Source organism: Papaver somniferum, chromosome 11 (assembly GCF_003573695.1).
Source record: "Papaver somniferum cultivar HN1 chromosome 11, ASM357369v1, whole genome shotgun sequence".
NCBI classification, from domain to species: Eukaryota; Viridiplantae; Streptophyta; class Magnoliopsida; order Ranunculales; family Papaveraceae; genus Papaver; species Papaver somniferum.
This window is the reverse complement of record NC_039368.1, coordinates 6,726,667-6,754,341: the sequence shown is the minus strand read 5'-3', so window position 1 is coordinate 6,754,341 and position 27,675 is coordinate 6,726,667. Positions and strand designations below refer to the sequence as shown.

The 27,675-nt window shown below is 37.2% G+C and overlaps 1 protein-coding gene, 1 long non-coding RNA gene and 1 pseudogene across 6 annotated transcripts; 2 read left to right on the top strand and 1 right to left on the bottom strand.

Annotated features, from left to right (window-relative positions):
- Positions 1-726: 726 nt before the first annotated feature.
- LOC113320170 lies at positions 727-11,190 on the top strand. 5 transcript variants are annotated; one of them, XR_003345942.1, is made up of 11 exons: positions 727-988; positions 1,700-1,742; positions 1,828-1,892; positions 2,011-2,035; positions 2,126-2,200; positions 2,293-2,373; positions 2,812-2,910; positions 3,036-3,065; positions 10,068-10,133; positions 10,646-10,708; positions 10,988-11,190. It is a non-coding gene; the product is annotated as an uncharacterized LOC113320170 (long non-coding RNA). The 5 variants fall into 5 exon arrangements; XR_003345943.1 differs by lacking the exon at positions 2,812-2,910; XR_003345944.1 differs by lacking the exons at positions 2,812-2,910; positions 3,036-3,065.
- A 1,289-nt stretch (positions 11,191-12,479) lies between these two features.
- On the bottom strand, positions 12,480-13,211 carry LOC113324006 (dehydration-responsive element-binding protein 1C-like). Its single transcript, XM_026572351.1, has one exon. It carries the CDS (start codon positions 13,209-13,211, stop codon positions 12,480-12,482), a length of 732 nt encoding a protein of 243 aa, XP_026428136.1.
- Positions 13,212-24,088: 10,877 nt separating this feature from the next.
- Positions 24,089-24,188, top strand: LOC113325469 (annotated as a pseudogene).
- Positions 24,189-27,675: the final 3,487 nt, after the last annotated feature.

The window sequence follows — 27,675 nt, the reverse complement described above, 5'->3', positions numbered from 1 at the left end:
GAGATATGTATGTTTCCACCGAGCACCCTTCGGGATGATGTGCACACTTGTATCCACTTTAGTTTTCAGTAATCAAAAGAAAAGGTGTGTGCGAAGTAATCCGTTTTCGTTGCTTATAAGTTTTTCGATACTAGTGATATCGTATATCTTTTATATATATGTATATTCTTTCTGTATTCTGTAAAACAACACATTAACATATTCATATCACTTGAGAGATTTTCAGATATAAAATATCAAAGAATTTGGATTTTGTTATTAACATTTTATGTAATTATGACTTTTAAATTTAATAATCTAAATTTATTGTTTCAATTAGGGTTGAAATCGCTAAGTAGGAAAAACCCGTTTTAAAAAACTATATCAAACACGGTTTTACTGTTGTCATTAATTTCGGTTTATGAAATGAAGATATAATACGAGGACGCAAGAGCATAACGGTGGACCCTGGAAAATTCTTTTTACCCCACCATTTCTCCCCGAAAAGCTTTTCCCCTATGACGTGTGGCACCCTTATTGGACGTTCATATCCAGCCAGGGACTCATCGCGGGTCCAAAAGGTTCAACGTTCCCATACGTGGGGTTTATATGTAAGACAAGTCTTGGGGGAAAAGCCGGGGGCAGATGGTAGAGTATGTAGCAGGGTCGGTGGACCCCGGTGTCTTTACCTAAAAAGCCCCCGACAATTCCACCCATTAGCTGTTTAGCCTGCTTTGCATTGACGATTTTTCTCTTGAAAACCCTTTCTTAAAACCTCTTTCTTTCAAACCATTTTCTTGGTTAAAGATTCTCGTTTTCAAACTTCAGCAAGTGAGGTTATTGTTCTAAATAAGGGTTTTAATTTGATGTAGCAGTTAGTAGAAGACTTGCAGATTCAGTTGAATTTGTCAAATATCTTCAGGTATAATATCTCTATGAAATTTCCCATGCTTCCATTACTAGTGGAAACAAGGGGATCTAGATCTGCAACTTTCTCAGAGAGAAAAAGGTATAATCACTTTCTCTCTTTCATATACACTGTTTATGCGATTAAGGGTTTTTATTGTATTTTGTTTTTCGAAATGATTTGTAATTTGATTAACTTTTTTAGAGGATTTAATATCAGTTGTGATTTTGCCATTTTGGGTTTTGTTTGGTATGTTGAAGTTTGCACTTAAATTGATTTTTGGGTTTTTTTTTTCTGACTGTGGGTATGGGTTTTAAGGGTTATTAGGTATGTTAGTGAATGGGAAATACTGCTAATTATATGTATTGATTTTAAAAATGATCGTTGTGGCTTGACTGTTGTGCCTTCTGAGAATAGGAGTTGCTAGGTGGATTGGTTTTAAGGTTTACTAAGGATGTTGGATATGGGAGTTTATAACACAAGTGAGTAAAATCGATATGGTGAACAACTAAACAGAGGAGTAAATAGCATTTCTCATACTTCTTTTTCTTGGTGAAATGCAATAGTAAAAGTTTCTCTGGTGAACTTCATTTCTATCTTTTCTAGAATCTAAGCAATAGGCAAAGGGCGCAAGAACAATCTAAATAACTATCTGTAGCTTATCAGTCTGAATTCTGACCATGTTAATGAGATTGATATGTCAAGGTTCTCGTTTTTCGACATCAGAAGCCCTGTGTACAGTAGTATAGCTAAGAAGATGCACACAATTCAAGAGCAGAAAACTCATCTGTGTAATTTGTATATTTGTTGTAGAGCTGCTCAAAAGAAGTTAAAGGATGTGATGGCTGAATTTCAGGTATTACTTTTGAAGCTGAAATTTTCCTTTTCCACCTAGATTCAGCTTTCTTTACATCTCATTTGTCGTAATTCTTCTAAAATAGGCTGATTTTAAGGCAAAATATCAGCCAAGGGTACCGAGAGGTCGTCGAGAGTAGGGTCTTTACAGGTTTGTATTCCCTGCAGTGTTAGTGTAAAGTACGCTGAATTCTTTAGTTTCATCAAATCAACTTACCATTTCCATGGTGCTGACTCTATAACCTTTTGTTGGTATATTTATTCACCAGTGACAAGAGAAGAGCTGACTAGGAGGTACTATTATCTCCTCTATTAATCTGTTACTCCTATGTTTTTGCAATTTCATATGTATTAACATTGCCTGCTGTTATTGGATACCTACAGACAATTGACCAATTGATTGAGACTGGAAACAGTGAGCAAATCCAGAAAGCTATTGAGGAACACTGTCGAGGCCATGTCTGTTTTATTCTGCCTTCTACTGTTCTATTTGTGTGATAAAAAATTCTTTACAGTTTTGAAATACAATCCTTTCTGTTTGCACTTTGCAGGTAATGGGCACCCTGACGGAAATTCAGGAACGTCATGAGGCAGCTATAGACGTCGAGAAGAATCTTCTTGAGTTGCAGCAGGTATTTCTTCTTTTTCCCATTAGATCTCAGACTCTTTAACAAACAGACAATGGTTCAATGACAACAGTTATCTATGTCTTCAGTTGCTAGGTATGTTAGTGAGTGGGAAATAACTGCTAGGTAGATGTATTGATTTTAAAAATGATTATTCTGGCTTGTCTGGTTTGTCTTTTGAGAATAGTAGTTGCTAGGTAGATGGATTGATTTTAAGGGTTGCTAAGGATGTTGGATAGGAGTTCCATATTAAGTTAGCTTTAGGGAGTTTGTCACACAAGCGAGTAAAAATGATAGGAGTTCCATATTAAGTTAGTGTAGATTTATTTACTGCAGCTGTGAACTTGTTACCTTATGCTGAGCAATATGGGGGACGATGGGCTTTCCTAAGACCTTTTACTCTGCAAATGTGGTGCATCTTCGCATAATTTTTTCTTTTTGTAGGAGTGGACATGTGGTACCTAAAGTATAGGATGAATAATGAGTTTCGGGGACCTTCCAGAAATCAAGTAATAACCATTGTGTGGTGTGTTTCCCATTCATGTACGAATATATTGACTGATTTCATTTTTTAATTCAATAAGTTTCAAATGAGGATTGTGCTCAGCTTTATATGGTAAATAAGTTCTTTAGATTCTCTGATCATTCTTGGTTCTATTCCCTTGCAGGTTTAGCTTCTCAACTTTGTTCTTTGCTAGGTATGACCATCCATATGTAGGCTTGCACAAAATGTTTAGTTTTTTTTAATTTTGTTCTGTTTTGAAAATGCGACTAAGATAATGTGCTGTTTCATGTTTGTCTCCTCTTTTAAAACGCTGTTGGTTGGATTATTTGGCCGCCATTATAGAGTAAAAGTTGAATAACCAAGCATTGCAGCATGAACAGCCAAGCCATTGTATAATTTGTTTCATGAAGTATTAGAGCAAGTCTTATGGTGGGATCCAACCTATTCCAAGCTTGGAAAAAAGTGTGGAATGTGAAGTCTAATAGACTCCAAGTTGGTACCATCCACACTTTTTCCAAGTCATGTTTCATGGTAGTGTGGAATGGTGTATGCAATCCAAATAAACGCTATTTTTAATAGTGTGCTAAAAGACGAAAAAGGCTGTTCTAAATAGCGATAAAAAAATGCTAACTAGAATAGCTTCTTTTGCCTTTTAGCATAAGTAAAACTAGGGGTGTAAATCCGGGCAGGCCATGCCGCCCGGCCCAAAAACTAAGATAGGCCGGGCAGGACAGACTTAATATTTGCGAGCCCGTAAAAAAATTCAGGCTGGGCAGGCCGGGTAAAAATAGATAATCTGCTACCCAAAGTTCGTTCCAAGTCCGCTTTTTATACGGGCATGCCAGATCGGGCCGAACATGTCACTATTTTTTATTTTTTTTTAAAAGTTTAAATTTTTCAAATGGATGGTATTAAATTTATTTAGTTTAATACGATATCCTTTTCTTTCTAACATGACATATCATAAGTGATAGTATTATTTTATTTTTAAATTACGATGACAAACTTCTTATTTTAGCTTATAATAAATAAAATAATTAATTAGAGTATAATAAACTTTCTAAATAAGAAAATATATTACCATTAATGTTTTGAAAAGGTTAATTATTAGTAAAAATAACTATATATTTTATTTTTCAAGATACACAATTGATAATTATAAAATGGTAACTTTTAAGTCTTTTTAAGAGGATACTAAATGATTGATGGCATATAGAAAGCTTTCAGGCTGGGCATCAGGCCGGGTATCACGCTGGGCATCATAATTAATTGCAAAGCCCGAGTCCGCCTAATAAATTAATCCAGGTCAGGCCAGACGGCTCGCGACGAGCCATAACAGGCTTTGGGCTACTTGGACATAGGCTCAGGCGAGTATAGGCAAGCCGAGTGTTTTTGGATATTATTTACACCTCTAAATAAAACATATAAAAGCCACTTAGTTTAACCATGTAAGTATATTCTAGTCAAATACCATTGACTAAGTCACATGCTATTAATTTTAGGGTTAAACGCTATTCTTTTCAGTTTCTATGACTCCACCATAAGACTTGAGCTTCCATGAACGATTGCAAATGCCGAGGTGACATGGAAGATGGAAGATGTTATTCTTCCACCACACGACTTGCTCTTATATACTATACTTGGTACAAGTATTATCAAATTCGTGATATGAAAAAAAAGAATAAAGAAATCAGAGGAAGAAAGGGAAGGATTGAAGAGATTAAGAAAGAAATGAGACGAATTAGGTAGATGCAGGAGGTAGATGAAGGTCTAGTTAGTAGAACTCAGACGTAATAAGAGTTTTATCAATCCTTTAGATGATTGGTCTTTTCTTACACATTAAATAGTCACTCGCAGGACTCTGTCGTAATAAGAGTTTTATTAATCCTTAGGATAATTGGTCTTTCCTTACACATTAAATAGCTACTCATACTGACCCTGAGATCAGAGTTTTATTAATCCTTAAGATAATTGGGCTTTTCTTACACATTAAATAGCTACTCGTACTGACCCTAAGATCAGCCACCTACGGGACGACGACATGTGTTGCAAATCCTAACAGAATTATTATTACACCCAAGGGTAAGGGCACCCTTTACAATGGGTACCTGAATATGTGATAGATACACAACATTGTACCCCGCTTAAAGCTGATCCTTGTCCTCAAGGATGTTGATAGAGAGTGAACATCCATGAATTTTGGGAAATGAGCTGCTATATTAGTCTTGTCCTCCCAGGTGGCATTTTCTGGAGATGAGTTAGTCCACTGAATGAGCAATTGTAATGCCTCTCAGCCATTCCTAGTGTCTGCTCTGGACTCCAAGATGCTTTCAGGTTGCATTATAATTTGTCCTGCATGATCCATTATGGGTAGAGATGATGAAGGGAGATGAGCTTGACTAATCTGTTTCTTTAACTGGGACACATGGAAGACTGGGTGAATTCTGGCACTTGCTAGTAGGTCAAGCTTGTAAGCTAATGATCCAATACTTTGTAAGACGGTAAATGGACCATAGTATTTAGCGGATAGTTTGAAGTTCTTGAGCAATGCTACAAATGCTTGCCTGTAAGGTTGTAGCTTTAAATAAATTTTATCACCAACTTCAAAAACTCTATCTACCCTGCTTCTGTCAGCAAAGAACTTCATTCTTTCCCGAGCCTTATGTAATGTCTCCTGAAGGACATCAAGCATAGCATCTGTTTCCTTTAGGTAACTCTCCACTGCGGCAACTGAGGTGACTGCTGTTGCTGGAAATGCTAGGTGTGGTGGATTGTATTCATAGTGAACTTTGAAGGGTGTCATCTTCAAACTGGTGTGGTAACTGGTGTTATACCACTATTCTGCTAAGGCTAGCCAGTGAAACCACTTCTTAGGTAGATGACTTGTACCACATCTCAGATAATTATCCAGACAAGCATTCACTCTTTTTGTGTGCCCATCAGTTTAAGGGATGTACTTAAGTTTTGGTTAGCACCCAATGCCTTGAAGAGAACCTGTCAAAAATTACTTGTGAACACCTTGTCTCTGTCGGATACAATAGAGGCAGGTAACCCATGTAGCTAGCACCTGATTCAAGAAAGTTTTGGCCACAATTACTACTGTATAAGGATGTTGTAACCCAATAGAAATGGCCATTCTTAGTCGGTCTATCCACCACTACTAGAATGACAGTTTTTCTTTCACTCATTAGGAGCCCTTCAATAAAATCTATAGTGATGTGTTGCCATGCTTGGTCTGGAACAGGTAATGGGTGAAGAAGACCTACTGGAAAATGATGGTCACTTTTATTCCTTTGGCATATATCACAAGGAGAGACATAAGAGAGTACATCTTTTTTCATATAAGTGACTTGAATTCCTTAGTGACCACCTATTGCAGAAGTATGAACAGATCCTAAAATAATGTTTCTGCTGTCGTTGTTGTTTCCTACATATATTTTGTTCTAGTATCTCAACACTTCATCAGTGTAAGTGTAATGCTCTACAGATGTAGGTGTTATACGCAATTGAGAAATTAGTTGTTGTGCCTTTGTATTTTGAGAGTAGCTGTTTACCAATTCTTGTGTCCAGTTAAACCTTGATACTGTCAGGGCATTAAAACTAGCCTATGGGTGTGGTCTTCTTGATAAAGCATTTGCAACAACATTCTTTGCCCCCTTTTTGTACTTGATTTCATAATCAAAGCCTAGCAATTTCATTAAACACCTTTGTTGAAGTACTGTAGTAATTTCCGCTCCAAAAAATACTTAATGCTTTGGAAGTCTGTTTGAATAATTAATCTCCCTCCTTGTAAATGATGTCTACACCTTGTAACTGCCATTATTACAGCCAATAACTCCTTTTCATAAGTAGATAGAGCCACTGCTCTAGGCCCTAATGGTTTGCTGTAATAGGCAATGAGTCTACCCTCTTGAGTCAAGACGGCTCCAATACAATTATTACTTGCATCAATCTCCACAGTAAATTGCTTGGTATACTTTGGTAAAGCTAGAATAAGAGTTTTGGTCATAGCAAGCTTCAATTGTTCAAATGCTTTAGTGGCTTCATCCGATCATAAGAATGAGTTCTTCATCAAAAGGTTGGTGACTGGTCTGCATATGGCTCCATAACCTTGGACAAATTTTCTGTAGTATCCAGTGAGACCAAAAAATCCCCTTAGCTCTCTAATACTAGTTGGAAGTGGCTAATTCTTCGTACTTGCAACCTTCTTGGGATCTGCAGCTACTCCATCTGCTGTAACAATATGGCCCAAGTACTCCAATTCGGTTTGGCCAAAGCAACACTTAGATAGTTTGGCATATAGTTGATGTTTCCTTGATAGAGAAAAGACAATGTGAAGATGGTCTAGATGTTCTTGCATTGAGGAGCTATAGATCAAGATGTTATCAAAAAATACTAGAACAAATGGCATTAGAGCTTGAAATGTAGCTTGAAATGTAGCTGGAGCATTGGTGAGTCCAAATGGCATCACTTTGAATTTATAATGTCCCTGGTGGTTTCTGAATGCAGTCTTGTACACATCTGGCCCATAAATCTTGATTTGGTGATGTCCATCCCTAAGATCAATCTTTGAAAATATGAAGGATCTATGAAGTTCATCTAGCAACTCATCAATGATAGGTATAGGAAATTTATCCTTAACAGTAGTATCATTAAGCCTCCTATAATCCACATAGAACCTCTATGAGTTATCCTGCTTTTTAACTAATAATATTGGTGAGGCAAAAGGACCGTGACTGGTTTGTATAATTCTAGTGTGCAGCATCTCCTTAACCAACTGTTCTACAACTCCCTTCTGTATAAGGGAATTTGTAGGGTTTGAGATTGACTGGTTCTGAGTTTGATTTTAATGAAACGGAGTGAATTAAGCTTCTAGTGGATAGTAATTGTTTGGGCTCCTTAAACACATCTTCAAATTCTTGAAGGAGTTTTGAAATGGGTTTAGGGACTGTGGTTGGAATTTCAGTGAGTAATATTGTTGATAATTGGCCTATGAGCCCATGTGAAGTATTAGATAAGAAGTTTTTAAATGCATTGCAACTCATCATTTTCAGTGACACCTTCTCTGTGGCCTCTTGCAGAAGAATCTTTTTTCCATTGTGAAGGAATGAAATACATAATTTGGAGAGGTTAAACATAACATCACCTAGCTTTCTTAGCCAGTCAGCCCCAAGCACCATGTCACATCCTCATAAGGATAACATCCTTAAGTCTTCAGAGAACATGTGATCATGCATTGTCCATTGAAGTTGAGAGCAGATACCAGTACGGACAATCCTATCCCCATTAGCTATAGTAACCATCATAGGAACTGTAGGTTCTACCTTACACTTCAAAGCCTTGACTAGAGCACAATCAATTAAACTATGTGTGCTACCTGTGTCAATCAAAATAGATATCTTCTGCTTCTTAATGGTGCTTGGTATCCTAATGGTATCCCCATTCACATTGCCAGTGAGAGCATGGAGGGAGATTTCCATGTCAGACTCAACTGGAGATTCCACAGCTTCTTCATAAACTTCATCTTCTGCTTCTTCAGAAGACTCTAGTTGCTCTACCTATACCATAAATAGTTGTTGTCTCTTATAGATGTGGCATGGAGTGTTCTTGTCTTAAACCTCTTGATGGGTGGTATTGGTGGACTGGACTTTGGGGTGGTATTTCCTGATTTTGGTGTAAAGGGAGGAGAAACTGTAGTAGTGGTTTGAATAGGCTTAGGGGGAAATTGAGATGTTGAAGCCTGGTATGGCCTACTGTTGGCAGATGAATTAGTAAATGATCTATCGAATGGCCTTGAGGGTTTAGCTTGTTGTGCACACTTTTGTTCTTGAAGGCTTGTAAAAGCTTAGAGGGATGAAACATCAACACAGAGTTTTTAATTTCATCCTTCAACCCACTGATGAAGCTCATTACAAAATATTGCTCAGTTAAATCAGGTTTACTACTCAACATAAGAGCTTTAAGAGATTCAAATTGTTCAAAGTTTTCTTCTACAGTAGTAACTTGACATAATTTGTTAAAACTTCCGATAAAATTATCATCCGCGGAGTTTTCAAATCTAGCACAAACGCCATCAGCTAACTCTCTCCAAGATAAAAAAATGTTTTCCAATTTGAAAATTAAGAAGCCACTTATCAGCCTTACCTTCTAGGTAGATGGAAGCCACCCTAACCTTCTGATTTTCTTCTGAGTTGTGGATATGGAAATACCTTTCACTCTTTGAAACCCAACCACGCAGATTCTCTTTATCGAATCTAGGAAAATCAAGTTTTGGAGCACGCGGATGTCGAGCATAAGATGTCTTTCCCGCAAAAAGATGACCAAAGTGGTTATTACTACCTATTAGTGTGAATCCAGGTGTACCCAAGATTCCTAGTTCTCTACCGCTGTGCTGTGTAGAACTAGAAGCTTGAATTAGCTTCGCCGTTTGTCTAGTCAGTAATTTCAAACTGTCGTTCGTCTGTTCTTGATAGGTATGCATTCTGGTTGATTGTTCATTTAATTGTCGACTCATTTTTGTTACTTTAGTATTCAGATTCGTGAATTTCCGTTAATTTTATCTATAAAAATCAGATAATTCTTTGAGTGTGAAGTTATTGGTACCCATGATTGAAAAAGGGGAACGGCTTTGATGCCAAATATATAATACTTAGTACAAATATTATCAAATTCGCGATGTGAGAAGCAGGAATAAAGGAATCAGAGGAAGAACATGGAAGGATTGAAGTGATTAAGAAAGAAATGAAACAAATTAGGTGGATTCAGGAGGTAGACGAAGGTCTGATTCGTAGAACTCAGCCGTAATAGGAGTTTTATTAATCCTTCAGATGATTGGTCTTTTTTTACACATTGAATAGCCACTCATACTAACCCTAAGATCGACCACCTACGGGACGGCACGTGTTGCAAGTCCTAACAGAATTATTTTTACACCCAAGGATAAGAGCACCCTCTATAATGGGCTACCTGAATATGTGATAGATACATGACATATTAACTGATACAGGATATGAATCTTAAAAGGCTCAGTTGACTAGGACAACTGATCCATGAGTAAAATTACGGGCCCATTCATTATCATTGCCGAGCACTATTTGACATTCTTTAATGGTATTATTAGTTTTGTTTTCGTTATGGATTGTCATAGGAAGTTAATTCATTGGGTATTATGCTAATTATGACTTGTTACTTGTAGGTGATGCCATACAGTACAAGCTGCGAAACTCCACTTTTAAACTTTGAAACTAATTCCAATTACAAGGTACTAAATTGTGATATTATGTAGCAGTAGTTTAGTTGTTTATTATTGTTGTATATAGCTTTTAATAAAAGAAACATGCTTTATGAATAAGTGCCATTCTAACAGTGGATTTCTCAAAATAGAGCTAGAGAAGTTGAAATTACCTGGAGTTCCTGGTAGACTCCTTTTTTTCTTAAGAACACTTGGTAGCTTTAAGGGAGGGAGATGTTGCTAACCATAGTAGTAGGATTGAATTAGAGCTGCCATGAGTTAGGTGATCTTGAAGTTGTTGTTTGTCATAATTATGTTGTTGAGCTACTACTTCTTGAGTAGTGTTTCCATAACAGAAATTCCTACTATCTCCTGAAATGTTTGACATAATGAAAAAATTACTTTGATCAAGTAGTTATTCTTCTTGCTCTCTTTTTTATCTCTCTTTCCTTTGATGAAATTAACTTTTCCTTCCTTTTGTTTCTTGTTCAATTATGTATGCTGGTCTCGCTTTTGCTGTCCTAATTCTGGTGCTTACGCAGGTATGAGGGGTTTCAGTGGTATTTGTGAATCATGGATGAAATTTTGGCGTCATCATCTCCGTTGTAAGTTGTGATTTCTTAAAGAATTTATGAAGCTCACATCTTAATATGTATTATGTTCTTTCAGATATTAATAACTTCACATCTTATATATAAAATCCAGTTCAAGTTTATGAATCTCAAAATAGAACAATTTATGTCAATTCCAGGACCCTGTATTTTAAAATTTTCATGTCCAAGTCTTCAACTTTTTCACTTAAGTAATTTGTTCTATCTATTAGCAGTCCAGGATTGTTAAATTGATTAACTTATGCATGTCTCTGTTTTTGATGTTGCAAACAGAGTACCAAGACTGGACAATGAAAAACTCACTGCTCACTCGTATGTGTGATGTGTCACTGAAATGGTATTTGTTTTTGTTGATACTTGTCATTCTTCAGAAACTGAAAGAGCATAAGAAATGTTTGGATGCTTGCTTATGTATCATGTAAAACAACTACACATTTAGAATTACAACTGTAGAATTTCGATGTTCACATAACTTTGGAAATATTTCTATACTAGTCATTCTTTTGATACTATACAAATCTAATGTTCGCATAGAAACTTATGATTCTATGTTTGTATTGTTCTCTAAGAACAATTGCAGAGAATTCTAGTGAATTGCAGTGTGTTCTAGATTGAATTTAAAACAATAATATCACAAACCCATCTTTGTTTAAACACTGGTCGAAACATTATCTTTAAACGTATTTCTCCACCTGGATAATTATTATCCATTGTTCCGGTACCAGACTTAAAACCCCACACAGCGTACGAGGTAACCACAAGCGCACAAACAAAAGCAATGATAAAGACATTCATATTATATTTCTCTGGTAAGCTTAAGAACACCGGGATTTTCGACAACAGTGAACACTCGACTACTGATCGAAGCAACGATAGCACTAGTGTGAAAGCGTTATAAAAAATATCCATGCTGAACAACAATTAGAAACTGCCGTGTGAAATATGTGGCTTTGGTGCTAGACGTATGATACCCCCGTGTCATGTGCATTAACCCCACAAGGCTAAATTTGATCCTAGTTTGCTGAAACTAACAGTCCTTACTTGTAGGATCAAGCTTTCCAATCTTGGGTTGTCGACCATTAACTATTTGCATATGACCGACTTATAATTAACTAGTCCCTCCTATTAATACTAGTCCACATGAGTCGCATCATCTGAGTTCTTTAGGTTGCTTGAGTACAAAATATTAGTTTGTTCCGATTTTTTAAGCCAACATAATAATTGCTGAGTTGATATATTTGATAAGCTAACAGAAGCCAATAATACAAAGAAGAAAAATATAAACGGAAAAATATTTTCTATGACATTAATAACTGATGATGACTAAAATTGCTAGAGATTTAATATTTTCTCCTTAGGGAAAGTAGACCTTGACAAATCCGAGACACCAGAAATGAGTAAGCAAATTTTACTCACTCCACAAGTTACCTTCGACGCTACATTCCACGTCGTCGAAAAGTAACCTTCCAAGTGGGTCAAGTAGCATTCCTTGTGCCATGTTGGCGGCATACTTATGCATCCAAAAACTTTTTTTTTCTTTTTGTTTCTCCTTTTCCATACTGCAAACTACATTTCTTCCTTGTATCTATTACGTAATTAAAACTCCAGATCTCTGAATGGGGTGAGGGTCTAATTCACGACCACTCTCAACCATTCTCAAAAGGGAGGCGATAGGAATCCATAGGCTACACGAAAGTAGAATTCAAGCAGAAGGATTACCAATAATCTCCTAAAACTCTGTTTGGATAAATGAGTAATGTAAATTCTACTCACTCCACAAATTTCCATCCATGCCATACTCCACATCATCGATATAGTAACCCTCTTGTGGTGGGTCAAGTAGCATCCCTTCTGCCATGCTGGCCATTAACGACGGCATATTAAACAACGCTTCTTCATCCAAAAACGTGGAAGAACTTTCTTCAACTTCATCAACGTTATTTTCCACTCGTCTGGAAAATTGCTTAAAAGGAAAAGTCTCTGACGGTGCGTTCATCATCGGTGGTGCTCCGGTATCAGCAAAAAATGGGAAACCTAGAGAGACTTCAGCAACAGCGGATTGAATATCTTTGATAGACGATGACTTAGCACGAGGTAAAACCCACGGAGAATCTTCGAAATTCAGCGGAGCCGATTTTCCTCTAAGAGCTAATGCAGCAACATCATACGCTCTGGCTGCCATTTCAGGACTTGAATGAGTTCCGAGCCAAATTCTTGATTTGCTATTACCTGGTTCTCTAACTTCACAAACCCATTTATCATTTTTCCTCTCCCTAACTCCTCTATAAATCGGATGCCTAGTTTCTTTGAACTTCTTTCTTCCTGCCCTTTTCTTATGGGGTACTAATTGCGGTGGCGAATCTGACACCAAGGATGATAATGGCGACTTCCCTTTTGATCCGGAGTTGTTGTCTGAATACAGTCTTTGGTCTGTCCCGGACGATGATGAAGACGGTGAGGAAAGGGAAGAAAACTCATAAGAGTGTTCATAATTCATAATCAGTTAGTGAAATCGTGTGTGTGTGTGTGACTGTATATAAGAGTGAGCAAGTTCAGTTCAGAAGGCAGATAAAGAGAGTTGAGACAGTTGATATGCAATTCTCAGAGTACTTATAGATTTTGGGAAGAAATGAAACAGCTATGTTACACGGACAAAAACGCGGTTAAATGTAACTGGTGGAGGAAGGTGAATATGCGGTAAGTGTTAGAATTTGTTTGCTTAGTTGGGGCCTCACTGGGGTCTATCTCCTTTAACGTTGTGACGTTTGTCTGTGGTAGCTGTTGTTGTTAACTGAATAGAAAGTTAGAAACCCTACTTATTAGATACAGTATTTGCCAAAAGATATCGTGGGGCAAAACTCTCGTCTACATCCTGATCATGAAACAAAAAACAGTCAAGAAGCAACATATAGTGCCATAAAGTAAGATGTACTATATATGATGCCCACCAATGGAAAGAACTTTCATGAAGGTGTGGCCCTAACTCACATCACAGTCTAGTTTTCATTGTACTCTGCTAGATTTTAAGCACATAATTGACACTCTAATAGTAAGTAATTATACCTATCTGTATTAGTCTAAAAGTATGATACCAGAAGTAGAAGTAGATGAGACTGACTCTGAGAGTGTTAGAATTTGAACCCACAAATCATAATTTGCGAATTTGTTTCTTACTAGTATAGACTCAACCTTTCGAGGGGTGCATTTATTCCAACAGAAAGTGAGAGCTTTAGGTTCGGGTTATATAGGGGAAGGCAAATGAGAGAACGCTAAATACGTTAGCAGTGACGCCTGGTTTTTAAAATTTTAGAAAGCTAAAGACTCCACCATAAAGTGACGACAAAGACATTGATTTTATATGTAACCCTAAATACACTGATATATTTGAAAGATATCTGGAATCATGAGTGAATACTTAATCAGTGAATAAGCAAAATGCAGTGCGAAAGCGTTTCACAAAATATCCGTTACAAAGAGCAACAAAAAATTGCCATCTGTCCCGAGCATTTTCTAGAGTAAAATAGGGTTCCGAATGATTGTACGTTGAGAAATGATTTTTGGTAACAAATGGTGTTTAATAATACACCAATGTATGCTAACCCTACTGGTGTACCTGACGACCGCCATCATTGTCATGCATATAGGCCTACTATACCTTGCTTCGTTGGGGGATCACACACAGGGACGGACCTCTTGTGGGAAACTCATCATGACACATAGAGAAGTCAGAGAATGATTGAGTCATAAATGAAACTAAACGTAAATACAAAGCACTGATAAGCACTCTCTTATAAATTCCATAAGCACAATAAATTATTCAATTCCATTAGCATAAAACTGTATTGTTATTTTATATAAACTTTTGTAATAAAAAATTCCTAAACTTACAGGACTTACTCCCGTGCTCAACTGATTCAAACCCACTCAAAAGAAATGAAATTATTATAATCTTTTTTTTCTTTTATTTCCAACAAATTCAGCTGCGGATCTCTTTCAAGTTTATTGCACATTGGATATACTATACGGTATTCCCTACTTAGTAAGTTCGCGAACTGTACATTACCTATTCAAAAACGTACTAATAAGTGTATTTTAGACACATTTTTACATCCCGGATTGTATTCGCGATTTTTCTAGCATTTCCGAATAGTTCATGAACTATACGGATTAACGAATTATTTGTCACATTAATTCGGCAATTATTTCAACCGTATTTTACGGTGATTCCACCCTATTCATTATATCCTTTTAGCAATTACATTGGATATATTTTACGGTATAGTACACATCATAGAACTATGTTGGAAAAATATGCGGTTTCGGTTACTCGGAAATCATGTTAATGTGACAAACAAAATACTAACGAGAAGAGAGTTAGAAAACTTATCGGATTGGTTGATCTAGGCGAGGTAATCCTGTTTTCTTAAAGACAATTCATCTCCGCATACGGTGTTCATGGTTCTACGGATGTCGACTTACAAGATACAACAATCACGTCTTATGGTAAGTAGCACTACAATACAACTCGGCCGGTTTGACAATTAATGTGCTCTTAAATGACTCTTGACTTCAGAACATGTTTTCTACTTCTCAAAAACTTGTAAAAAAAAAATTACAAAACAAAACTAAGAGATGAGTTTATATAGAGTCACTACAAGGTGTCTTTTCACCAATAGGTGACTCATCATGTCCAATGATGACTCTCCATAACACCTATCCATGACTAAATGTCTTATGATAAAGAGCTATAACCCAAAAGCATCTCTTGGAGTTTAAATCTTGAAAACAATTTTCACTCACATAATAAATTTTAACTCAAAATTCCAACAAACACAAAATTTTCAGAATTATACCCGTCAACTAATTTTATGTCGTCGAAACAATGGATAATTATGTCCATTTTGATTTTCTTTTCTTTTCTTAAAGCATAGTCCTTTTTTTTTTGCAATTACATCATTATGTGTCTTGAAAGGAAAAGCAACATCAACATAACTAATTTCTACTTCGTTAACCTCGCTAACAAAGTGAGCCAAAAACCCCTAAATCAAGCTTTCATGGGAAGTGGAGCGTGTATCCTCATTCAAAAATAACATCTTGAAGACAAACAAAAGCTACGAGGAAGACAAGTATAGTACAAAAATTTAGCCTATTCTTTTTTTTCTTTTTTTCTTTTAATAGAACACCAAGCATTGGTATAACTACACAAGAACTGTTTAAAACATCCAGATTAATCTCTACGGATTGAATCCTAATAGGAAAATACAGAAGATTTGGTCATTTCCAATTAAAGTTCTCTAAACCAGTAAACAAAAAGCTATAGTATGACGTTTTAATGCCGTAGAGTGCTGAAGCCTAGTAATTCTGGTCAGCTTTCTAATGACAAAAGAGATTGCTTCAAAATTTTCATCCCTCATTTGATGGTGGACCTGACTGAACCTTTCCTACACTTCAGTTATGTAGATTTATTGTATTTCTGCTAAGGTAGTGTTGTGTTCTGCCTGGAAATCAACATTTCATCGCTGTATTTCTTTGGCCCATTGGATGGCTAGTTGTGCTTCTCTTCTGGTTCTTCCAACTCCAGTGATTGCGTTTTGAGATTCCTTGCTCCCACGCATGTGCCAGTAAAATTCATGGGAATTAGAACATAGTTAGTAAAAGAGTTTGTATTAGCATTGTGCTCCATGTTTATTAAACTCATGTATTGTAACTCCAAATTTTTGTCTATGAATTCTAGTTAATCTTTCTATTCTCTATTGTTCCTCCTTCTTGTAGTAGATGTCATTAGGATATGAGCTTGGTTATGCATGACTCTCTTGAAGGAGAAGATATGTTGGGTAATATTCCTTGTAGTTAAGCTGGCAGAAGATTTTATTTTGTTGAAGACAAAGTCATGATGTGATTTGTAGATAGTCGTAAAAAGTGATTGGATTCTCGAACTTGTGAAAGATAACATTAGACTTAATTTCAAAACTAAATAGAAAACTCACTAATAATTATAAAAAACACTGACAAAGTTGGTATCAATATTAAAAGAACACTGAGGCTAAGATTCCACTATTCTCCAAGTTCAAAGTGATTTGGTCCAAATATTTATATTCATGCAATTTTCTCGTTTACTTTGATTCTAAAATATTGCAACTAATAGATTTTCACAAGTAATAATTGTAAATACCAATTATGAAGCATCAAGAGTATGAAGCATACTCCATCAAAATAGATCACAATAACTCAAATAAAAATGATATTCAATAATAGTTCAAGGCAAATAATCATAATAGCAATAAATTAAATAAAATAAACTGTACCACTTTTTGTTGGAAAAATAGCTTCCTCCATCGCCTCAGCAATGGGGTTTAGATCCTCATATTAATCATGATCTCAAAATATTTGTTTATGGCTCAAAAGATGATTAAAAAGATGAAAAGTGATAATACAGACGATTAGCAACAATTTGTTGGTGTTGCAGAATCACTGTTACAGGGAGAAATAGTAGCTAAAGACCTAATGCAACCGCTGTGATGAACGACACATAGGTTATGCTGTGAAACAACGATAGTTTTCTGCGACAGATGCTTGTGCGTCAATGTTCTTCGTGTTCTTCCTCTTCAGCAACAGCAACAGACTAAGGTATTTTCCTGCAACTCGATCTATGGAGCTCTGTGGTGTTCTAAACTTCTCTGAAAGGATTCGTACCCCTTATATGACTTATCCCCTCTCCTTTTATAGGCCACAACTCGATTAAATCTCCCCCAAAATCTTGGTTTATCTCCACAACAAGTTTCGGAGTTTTCTTTCTGCCAAACTCTCTTCACGCGTATTTGACCTCTCCCAATACTTCCAAACTCTTTATTAGATAACTACGAATGTTGGGGAAGATTTTCTAGCCTTTAATCTCCCTGAATTGTCGAAAAAATATTCCAACAGCAACCCGTGACCACAACACCTATGTTTCCTTCTCCTGGTCGATCTAACCCAATTCATTCGATCCAATCACATATACCAACCCTGTTATGCTCTAGGAAGTCCAGCCCAACAAAAATCAGCCATTGAATCTCGTTATTTCACGTCCAACTGATGCTGCCAAATTCACACAGGTAATAATAGAGTTTCCCTCCAAAATTGTGTTTGAACGATGAAGAAAAAGGGGGCGCCCCCTATCCAGAGTAGGGGTTCCTTTAGCAGCTGCCTTAAGGGGTGTCCTGAGGGTGCCCCTTATCCAAACCGGGGGTCCAAATAGCAAGTGTCTTCTGGGTGCTTTCCGACAACTTTTCGAGCCAATTTTTTCCAAAAATGTTTATTAGCCAAAAATACCTACAAATAAATAAAAAACCATAATAAGTACAAAAATGACCCTAACAATATATAGAATCGAGACAAATCGGACACAAATATGTGTCTATCAAATACCCCCAAACCTATTATTTGCTAGTCCTCGAGCAAAAATAAAATATAAATAAAATCCTAACTCACTGTCGCAGGCATCGTCGATTGCATTTAGCGTATGCAATAAGCCTTTAAACCCCTAGGTATTCTTAGTGGTCGAGTTATAGTCTCGGGAGGGCTTACCAGAGGTATACCCACAAAACTTTTATACTTCAGACCCTAGCTATCTACACAGAACCTTGGAAGGCACTAAAGAATCTCCTTAGTTGGCATACTTATTGACTACAGGAGGAAGTACCCTGATACGAAATTCCAATTGTTGTACACGAGTTTGCACTCAAGCATACTAAAATTCATATATAAGTGACAAAGCTCGACTCAGTTAGTCGCACTATGAACATCAATATCCGGAGTCAAAACTAATCACATGGATAGATCAAGAAGATGGAAATAGAGAAAAACATAGATGGTTTTGATGTTTACTAGATGAACGGTGTTTCTCATATCTGTCTGAAGGCCTCCGCCAAAATGAACCTATCCTAATGGACCGAGATACTAGTCTGACTAATATCAACACACTGGCATATATAAGGGAACCAGTGATTGATAATCCTAACTCTAGGTCAACACAACTGGCATATACAAGGGTTCCAGTGGTCGACTTTATTGAATTTAATCCAGTTGGTCTGATGGTCTGGTCTCAATTTCTCTTCTTTTTTTTTTCTATTTTTTTTTAACTTTTTTAAACTTTTTTTTTTTTTTTTTTTGTATCTCAATCACTGTAATTCACCCTAGCATTGGTAATAACTTGAATCGTGATCCCCACCTAATCACTTAGAGAAACATAGTTTAACAACAAAACAAAATAAAAACAGAAGTGAAAAGGACTCAACGAGATATGGTGAAAATATCATGTTATTTCGAACACCTAAGCTCTGTGCTTTTATGAATAGACTCTTTAGATGTTGCCATCTAGTCAGATTGGTTCCTCAACTCCCACAACCAAAATGCTTCCGTCCACTTAGATTGGTTAGTGTCATCCTTAATAAGGATAAATTTCTAGGCTCTCGAGTTTATTTATTGCAACGAAAAGGTAACAAAAAGTTCTACCCCACCCCCAAACTTAAATATAACATTGTCCTCAATGTTTCTAATTAAATAACAGTACCAAAAATATAAGTAACATGAGGAAATAGTAAAGAGAGAAGTCGGAAAGATAGTACCTGGGTGAAGTGTAACCAAAACCCTACAAAAATATTATACAACATACAAAATCGCCTCGATAGTCAATCAAGGTAAACAGGGTCCTCCAGAGGGACCTCCTCAACATCACCTGTAGGAAAAGGCTCTAAAAAGGGATTCAATCGCTGACCGTTAACCTTCGAAGAACTACTATCATCTGGTGTCTCAATCTCAACAGCGCCATGAGGAAAAACAGCACGGACCACAAAAGGACGGTCCACCTAAAGCGCAACTTCCCGGGGAATAGATGCAAACGAGTGTCATACAGAAGAAATTTTTGACCTAGAGAAAATGAATTTCGTAAAATATTCCTATCATGCACAAGTTTCATTTTGTTCTTGTACTCCTTAGCACTATCGTATGCATCTCTACGAATCTCGTCCAACTCATTGAGCTGGAGATTTCTTTGAGCTCCTGCCTTGTCAAGTGAAAAGTTTAAGTTCTTAATATCCCAATAGGCTCGATGCTCTAACTCAACAGGAAGGTGACATGCCTTGCCAAAAACTAAACGATAAGGTGACATTCCAATGGGTGTCTTAAACGCAGTACGGTATGCCCACAAGGCATCAGTAAGCCTCGACGACCAGTCTTTCCTGTTTGGATTAACTGTTTTCTCTAGAATACGCTTAATTTCCCTATTGGAGACCTCCACATGACCACTAGTTTGTTGGTGATATGGGGTAGCTACTTTGTGGGTAATACCATATTGTTTCATTAAAAGTGCAAACGGTCTATTACAAAAGTGTGAACCTCCATCACTAATTATAGCTCGCGGCGTACCAAAACGTGTAAGTATATTCTCTTTCAAAACCTGGACTACGACCCTGTGGTCATTCGTTTTACACGGAACTGCCTCAACCCACTTAGACACATAGTCTACAACGACAAGTATGTAAAGATAACCAAACGAAATAGGAAATGGACCCATAAAATCAATGCCCCATACATCAAAGACCTCAATCACTAAAATAGGGTTCAAAGGAATCATATTTTTATGGGAAATGGTTCCCAACTTCTGGCAACGATCACAAGAAACACAATGACTATGGGAATCTTTAAACAACGAAGGCCAGTAAAATCCACACTGCAAAAAATTTTAGCAGCAGTCTTCTTAGCACTAAAATGACCCCCACATGCATGCTCATGACAAAAGGAGATAATACTAGACTGGTCACTCTCAGATACACATCTCCTAATAATCTGGTCCGGACAATACTTAAACAGATAAGGATCGTCCCAAAATAAATGCTTAACCTCGGCTAAAAACCTAGAACGATCTTACTTACCCCAATGTTGAGGCATTCGATCATAACAAGATAATTCACTATATTTGCATACCAAGGTGATTGGGAAACAGAGAACAATTGTTCATCAGGAAAACTGTCCCTTATAGGAAGGGAATTATTAGGGGGACTAACAACTAATGTCTGGAAAAAATTCTTGTAAAAAAAGGATCCATCTAATCAATCTAGGTTTGGTATCCTTCTTAGACAAAAGGTATTTCAAAGCAGCATGATCAGTATAGATTACGATCTTAGAACCTAATAAATAGGATCTAAACTTATACAAGGCAAACACGATGGCTAGCAATTCCTTCTCGGTAGTTGTATAGTTCATTTGGGCATCATTCAGAGTTTTTCTAGCATAGTAAGTCACATAGAGTAATTTGATTTCTCGTTGACCTAGCACAACGCCTATAGCATAATCTGAAGCATCACACATGATCTCAAAGGGTAGGTTCCAGTTGGGTGCCTGGACTATCGGGGCAGTAGTGAGTAAAGTTTTAAGCTTATCAAAAGCCTTTAAGAAAGCATCATCAAAGACAAACTTAATATCTTTTGCAAGCAAATTGCAAAGAGGTCTAGAAATCAAGATAAAATCCTTAATGAATCGACGGTAAAAACCTGCATGCCCTAAGAATGACCTAATATTTTTTACGGTTTTTGGGACCTGTAGAGTCTTAATAAGGTCAATTTTGGATTTGTCTACCTCTATACCCTTTGAAGAAACGATGTGCCCTAAGACAATTCCTGATTCAACCATGAAAGGGCATTTTTCCCAATTAAGCACTAAATTCTTTTCCTTACACCTAGTCAACACTAATGTCAAATGATACAAGAACTCATCAAAAGATGAACCAAACACTGAAAAATCATCCATAAAGACCTCTAAAAACCGTTCTACCATATCAGAAAATCTGCTCATCATACAACGCTGAAAAATCGCAAGGCACTACACAACCCGAAAGGCATGCGTCTATACGTAAAGTTACCAAAGGGACAGGTAAAAGTGGTTTTCTCTTGGTCTTCTGGGGCAATAATGATCTTATTATAACCGGAGTAGCCATCTAAGAAGCAATAGTGACTATGTCCAGCTAATCTCTCTAGCATTTGGTCGATAAAAGGAAGGGGAAAGTGATCCTTCCTTGTGACCTTGTTCAATTTCCTATAGTTAATACAGACACGCCATCCCGTGGTCACTCGGGTTGGGATTAACTTATTATCATCATTCTGGACTACAGTGATACCTGATTTCTTGGGGACAACCTGAACGGGGCTAACTCACTTACTGTCTGAAATTGGGTAAATAATACCCGCATCTAACAATTTAAGCACCTCTTTTCGAACTACCTCTTTCATGTTAGGTTTCAGTCGACGTTGCATCTCCCTAGAAGGTTTGGAGTCTTCCTCTAAATGAATCTGATGCATACACACAGTAGGACTTATACCCTTAATATCTGCTATAGTCCACCATAAAGCTTCCTTATTGTCTTGAAGTACTTTACTAGCCTACTTTCCTGATCACTATCCAAATCGGAAGCTACAATCACAGGTAAAGTCTCAGATGGGCCTAAAAACACATACTTTAGAGTATCGGGTAGTGGTTTAAGGTCCAACTTTGGGGGCTCTTCTAAAGAAGGAATTAGGGTAGTCTCAGAAACTGGTAACGGTTCGAACCTAGCTTTCCATCTATCAGTGTCTAACACAGGGGTAGAATCTAATAGAGCATTCACTTTTCAATAGTGCTATCGTCATCAAAATCTAAACCAAAATGGGATAGACAACTTTCTAATGGGTCTTCAAAAAAATGTTTGGTAATGACTTCTGAACTAAGGCTTCTATCATGTTCACCTCTTCAACACATGTGTCATCTAGCTCATAAGGTAGCTTACTGACATTAAAAATGTTCATCTCTATAGTCATATTACCAAAAGATAAATTCATCACACCATTTCGACAGTTAATGATCGCATTAGACGTAGCTAAAAATGGGCGACCTAAAATCACAGGTATCTGGTTCTCTGGGTCAGGGACAGGTTGAGTATCTAGGACCACGAAATCCACTGGATAGATAAACTTGTCGACCTCAATAAGGACATCCTCAATAACACCTCGAGGAATTTTAACAGACCTATCAGCTAACTGCAGTGTTATCTGAGTAGGTTTCATTTCACCAAGTCCTAGCTGTAAGTAACATGGAAGGATAGGTTCACACTGGCTCCTAAGTCAAGTAAAGCTTTTTCTACCCGGTTACCTATTGTACAAGCAATGGTAGGGAACCTGGGTCTTTGTACTTTGGAGTTGTAGTGTTTTGAATAATTGAACTTACGTGACTAGCTAAAAAGGCTTTCTTATGGACGCTAAGTTTTCGCTTTCGCGTACACATATCCTTAAGGAACTTGGCATAAGCAGGAATTTCCTAATTGCATCTAATAAAGGAAGGTTTATGGTAACTTGCTTAAAAACCTCCAATATGTCATTAAAGTTCGATTCCTTCTTTGTTGGTACTAATAGCTGAGGAAATGGGGCTCTAGGCACAGAATCAGACCTCTCAGGAACTGAGTTGGCATCATCAGAAATTTTATCAGTTTCCTTAGCTAGTGGTCCTGAGGGGTGAACTACAGTATGTTCACTATCGGGCATGGTTACCTGATTGTCTACTATTCTACCACTCCTAAGGGTTCTAATAGCATTCAATTGATTCGATGGTTTTGTACCTACTTCATGAACTCCTCTAGGATTGGGATTAGTCTGACTAGGGAACCTACCATTATCTCTCTCACTTAAGGTCTTAGCTATTTGGCCGACTTGAAGTTCTAACTTAGCAAGGCTCTGAGCATTAGTTTGAAAATTCTGCTTGGTTTCCTGTTGAAAACTAACATGGCTCTGTGCTAACATTTCCTGAGTTTTTGCTAACATCTTAATAGATTCCTCTAAGCTAGTCGTTTTATTTTCTGGGCCTGATGTATTCCTAGTGTAGCCAAAACCTGGGGGAGCATTAGAATTATTAGACTGACCCTGACTCTGGCCCTTAGACCATGAAAAGTTCGGATGGTTCCTCCAACCAGGATTATAGGTTTCTGAATATGGGTCAAACTTCTGACGATTATCAAACCTAGTGTTTATATAGAGCATTGGCTTGCTCTTCATTATTCTGGCCTTCCCAAAAGGCTCCAATCTACCACTAGTGTTACCCACTTCTAAAGCTTCTAACCTTTTCGCTATAGCAGCAATTTTGGCATCTGATTCATAGCCTCCTTCTACCCTATTAACGTTTCCTCTGCCGAGAAGAATTGTTTTCTGGGGTCCCCTACTACTTTCCCATTGTTGGGCTTTTCGGCGACTTTGCAAATATGTCATCGCGTCATCAACTGTTTGGTTCTCAAATCCACCAGTACACATAGATTCTACTGTGTTGGTGGGATAATCTAAACCCTCATAAAGGATCTGAACTAACCTAACCTTCTCTAAACCATGATGAGGACATTGGGCTAATAAATCATTGAACCTTTCCAAATACCTATACAAAGTTTCTCCCTCCTGTTGAGAAAACGTGCAGATTTGCGTCCTAATAGACGATGTTTTGTGCCTAGGGAAAAACTTGTTCAAAAAGGCAGATGTAAGTTGTTCATACGTTTCGATTGACCCGGAAGCCAAACTATATAGCCACGATTTAGCTTTATCTTTCAGGGAAAAGGGGAATAACCTAAGTTTCAAAGCATCATCATCTAGGTTTCTAATCCTGAGGGTACTACAAATTTCCTCAAAGTCCCTAACATGGAAATAGGGGTTTTCATTTTCTTTCCCTAAAAAGATTGGGAGCAGCTGTAAGGTCCCAGGTTTAAGTTCATAAGTTGCTTCCGTCTCAGCTAACCTGATACATGAGGGACGAGTAGTCCTAGTTGGATTCAACAAAGCTTTCAAAGTTGCCATTTCTGGCGCTATCGGAGCAACATGGATTCTCTCCTCAGTCAAAGGACGTTCAAAACAGACTCTTCAAAAGTCGGACTCTCTAGATTAAGGTAATCGAGACGCTTCGAACTACTAGGTTTCTCTTTAACAAATCTACCTAGTGCGTCTCTTTTACGTTCAGGCATACAATAGAATTTTCTAAATTGGAAGGGTAAGCAAACACAGATCAAGGCCGACTCAACCAAATCAAACCTATTGATTTCTAGCAAACAAAAAGCATGATGGCTCCACTTAGATTGTTTATAGACCAGCTTCTAATCCTTCGAACGGGAATTCGTTACAATTTAAGCAAACCCCTCTGGAATCAATCCGAGTTAACGTAAGTTGAATAGAGGCGAGGGAAGCTCGGTGGAGCTTTGATACCCAAGGCCTCACCGGTATTACAAGGCGGCGCAGTCACGCATTCAACTTACAGAAACCGTCAAGAACTTCGAAGTATGCTTAAAAGAGTAACCAATATTTTTCGAATGACTTTCCTGTTAAGCTCGTTACCCTATCGGTCTCGTTCTAGTCAAAATTTTAGGCTTAGGTTCGCGTAGGTTATGTGTTCCTAAAGCGGGCAAGAAGAGAACGGTGATGAAATCCGAACCCTTATCTTGTATGGCCAGGCCTTGCCCTTTACTAGAAAAATAAATATCCGTATTCAGTCCTCGGCGTATATGCATACGAAGGAGTCTAGTAACTCGCTGACAGGGGATTCGCGAGTGTTTAAAATCTTACCTCCCGTTCTAGACGGGGGATGAATCTGTTGTAGTCGACTCAGGCCACTGACTCTGATGTCTCGTGTACGAACCCAAGGTGCAGAGACAATATCGTAATTGTCCTCCTTCTCTGCAAAAAATTTATATTTAAAGTACCCTTCCGTAGAGTAATAAAAAAAATAATGTCCCAAAGTCCAAAAGTCCAAAAAGAAAAGAAAAACTACAAAAATAATAAACCCTAATACAGTTTTTTTTTTCTAAAAGAAAATAAACAAACCCTAAACTAAAATTGTCTAAAATAAAATTGTCTAAAATAAAATTGTCCTCTTTTGTGTTCTTTTTGCTTTAATCTTTAGCTCCAAGTCTTTATGAAATCACCAAACTCTTTGGCTCAATTTTCTTTATGATCCAGAACCTGTAGACACAAGATAAATACCCAAAAACATAAAAAGAACAAAAATAATAAAAAAATAAAAATAAAATCAATCTAAAACACTAAAAACAATTCCGCGTCGGCGGCGCCAAAAATTGATGTGATTTGTAGATAGTGGTAAAAAGTGATTCGATTCTCGAACTTGTGAAGGATTATTTTAGACTAATTTCAAAACTAAATAGAAAACTCACTAATAATTATAAAAAACACTGAAAAATTTGGTATCAATATTAAAAGAACACTGGGTCTAAGATTCCACTATTTTCCAAGTTCAAAGTGATTTGGTCCAAATATTTATATTCATGCAATTTTCTCGTTTACTTTGATTCTAAAATATTGCAACTAATAGATTTTCACAAGTAATAATTGTAAATACCAAGTATGAAGCATCAAGAGTATGAAGCATACTCCATCAAAATAGATCACAATAACTCAAATAAAAATGATATTCAATAATAGTTCAAGGCAAATAATCATAATAGCAATAAATTAAATAAAATAAACTGTACCACTTTTTGTTGGAAAAATAGCTTCCTCCATCGCCTCAGCAATGGGGTTTAGATCCTCATATTAATCATGATCTCAAAATATTTGTTTATGTCTCAAAAGATGATTAAAAAGATGAAAAGTGATAATACAGACGATTAGCAACAATTTGTTGGTGTTGCAGAATCACTGTTACAGGGAGAAATAGTAGCTAAAGACCTAATGCAACCGCTGTGATGAACGACACATAGGTTATGCTGTGAAACAACGATAGTTTTCTGCGACAGATGCTTGTGCGTCAATGTTCTTCGTGTTCTTCCTCTTCAGCAACAGCAACAGACTAAGGTATTTTCCTGCAACTCGATCTCTGGAGCTCTGTGGTGTTCTAAACTTCTCTGAAAGGATTCGTACCCCTTATATGACTTATCCCCTCTCCTTTTATAGGCCACAACTCGATTAAATCTCCCCCAAATCTTGGTTTATCTCCACAGCAAGTTTCGGAGTCTTCTTTCTGCCAAACTCTCTTCACGCGTATTTGATCTCTCTTAATACTTCCAAACTCTTTATTAGATAACCACGAATGTTGGGGAAGCTTTTCTAGCCTTTAATCTCCCTGAATTGTCGAAAAAATATTCCAACAGCAACCCGTGACCACAACACCTCTGTTTCCTTCTCCCGGTCGATCTAACCCAATTCATTCGATCCAATCACATATACCAACCTTGTTATGCTCTAGGAAGTCCATCCCAAAAAAAAACCAGCCATTGAATCTCGTTATTTCACGTCCAACTGATGCGGCCAAATTCACACAAGTAATAATAGAGTTTCCCGCCAAAATTGTGTTTGAACGATGAAGAAAAAGGGGGCGCCCCCTATCCAGAATAGGGGTGCCTTTAGCAGCTACCTTAAGGGGTGTCTTGGGGGTGCCCTTATCCAAACGGGGGTCGAATAGCAAGTGTACTCTGGGTGCTTTCCGACAACTTTTCGAGCCAATTTTTTCCAAAAATGTTTATTTGCCAAAAATACCTACAAATAAATAAAACACCATATAAGTACAAAAATGAGCCCTAACAATATATAGAATCGAGACAAATAGGACACAAAAATGTGTCTATCAAGTCACATATAACTTTCCATATGAACCAGAAAACAGTAGCACAGAATTGGAATCCAATCATTATGTTGGTTGGAACCAATTGTTTAGCCAATGTGTGAAATTGTTGATGTTTCCAAATAGTTGGTGTTGATGCCAAAGAGATTTTTCCATACTTCAGTAGCATAAGGACATGAGATAAGAATATAAGTGATGTCTTCTTTAGCATTGTTGCAGATGGTACAAATGGAATCAATATAGTTGAGGATGCTAGCAGTTTTGGCATTGGTAGGAGTGATCCCATGAGCACATTTCCAGATGAATATATGGATAGAAGGAGAGGTATCAAGCTTCCAAATTTGGCTTCATGC

Coding starts and splice junctions, on each gene's coding strand:
- LOC113324006 (XM_026572351.1), bottom strand. CDS start 13,211: ATGAATTATGAACACTCTTATGAGTTTTCTTCCCTTTCCTCACCGTCT.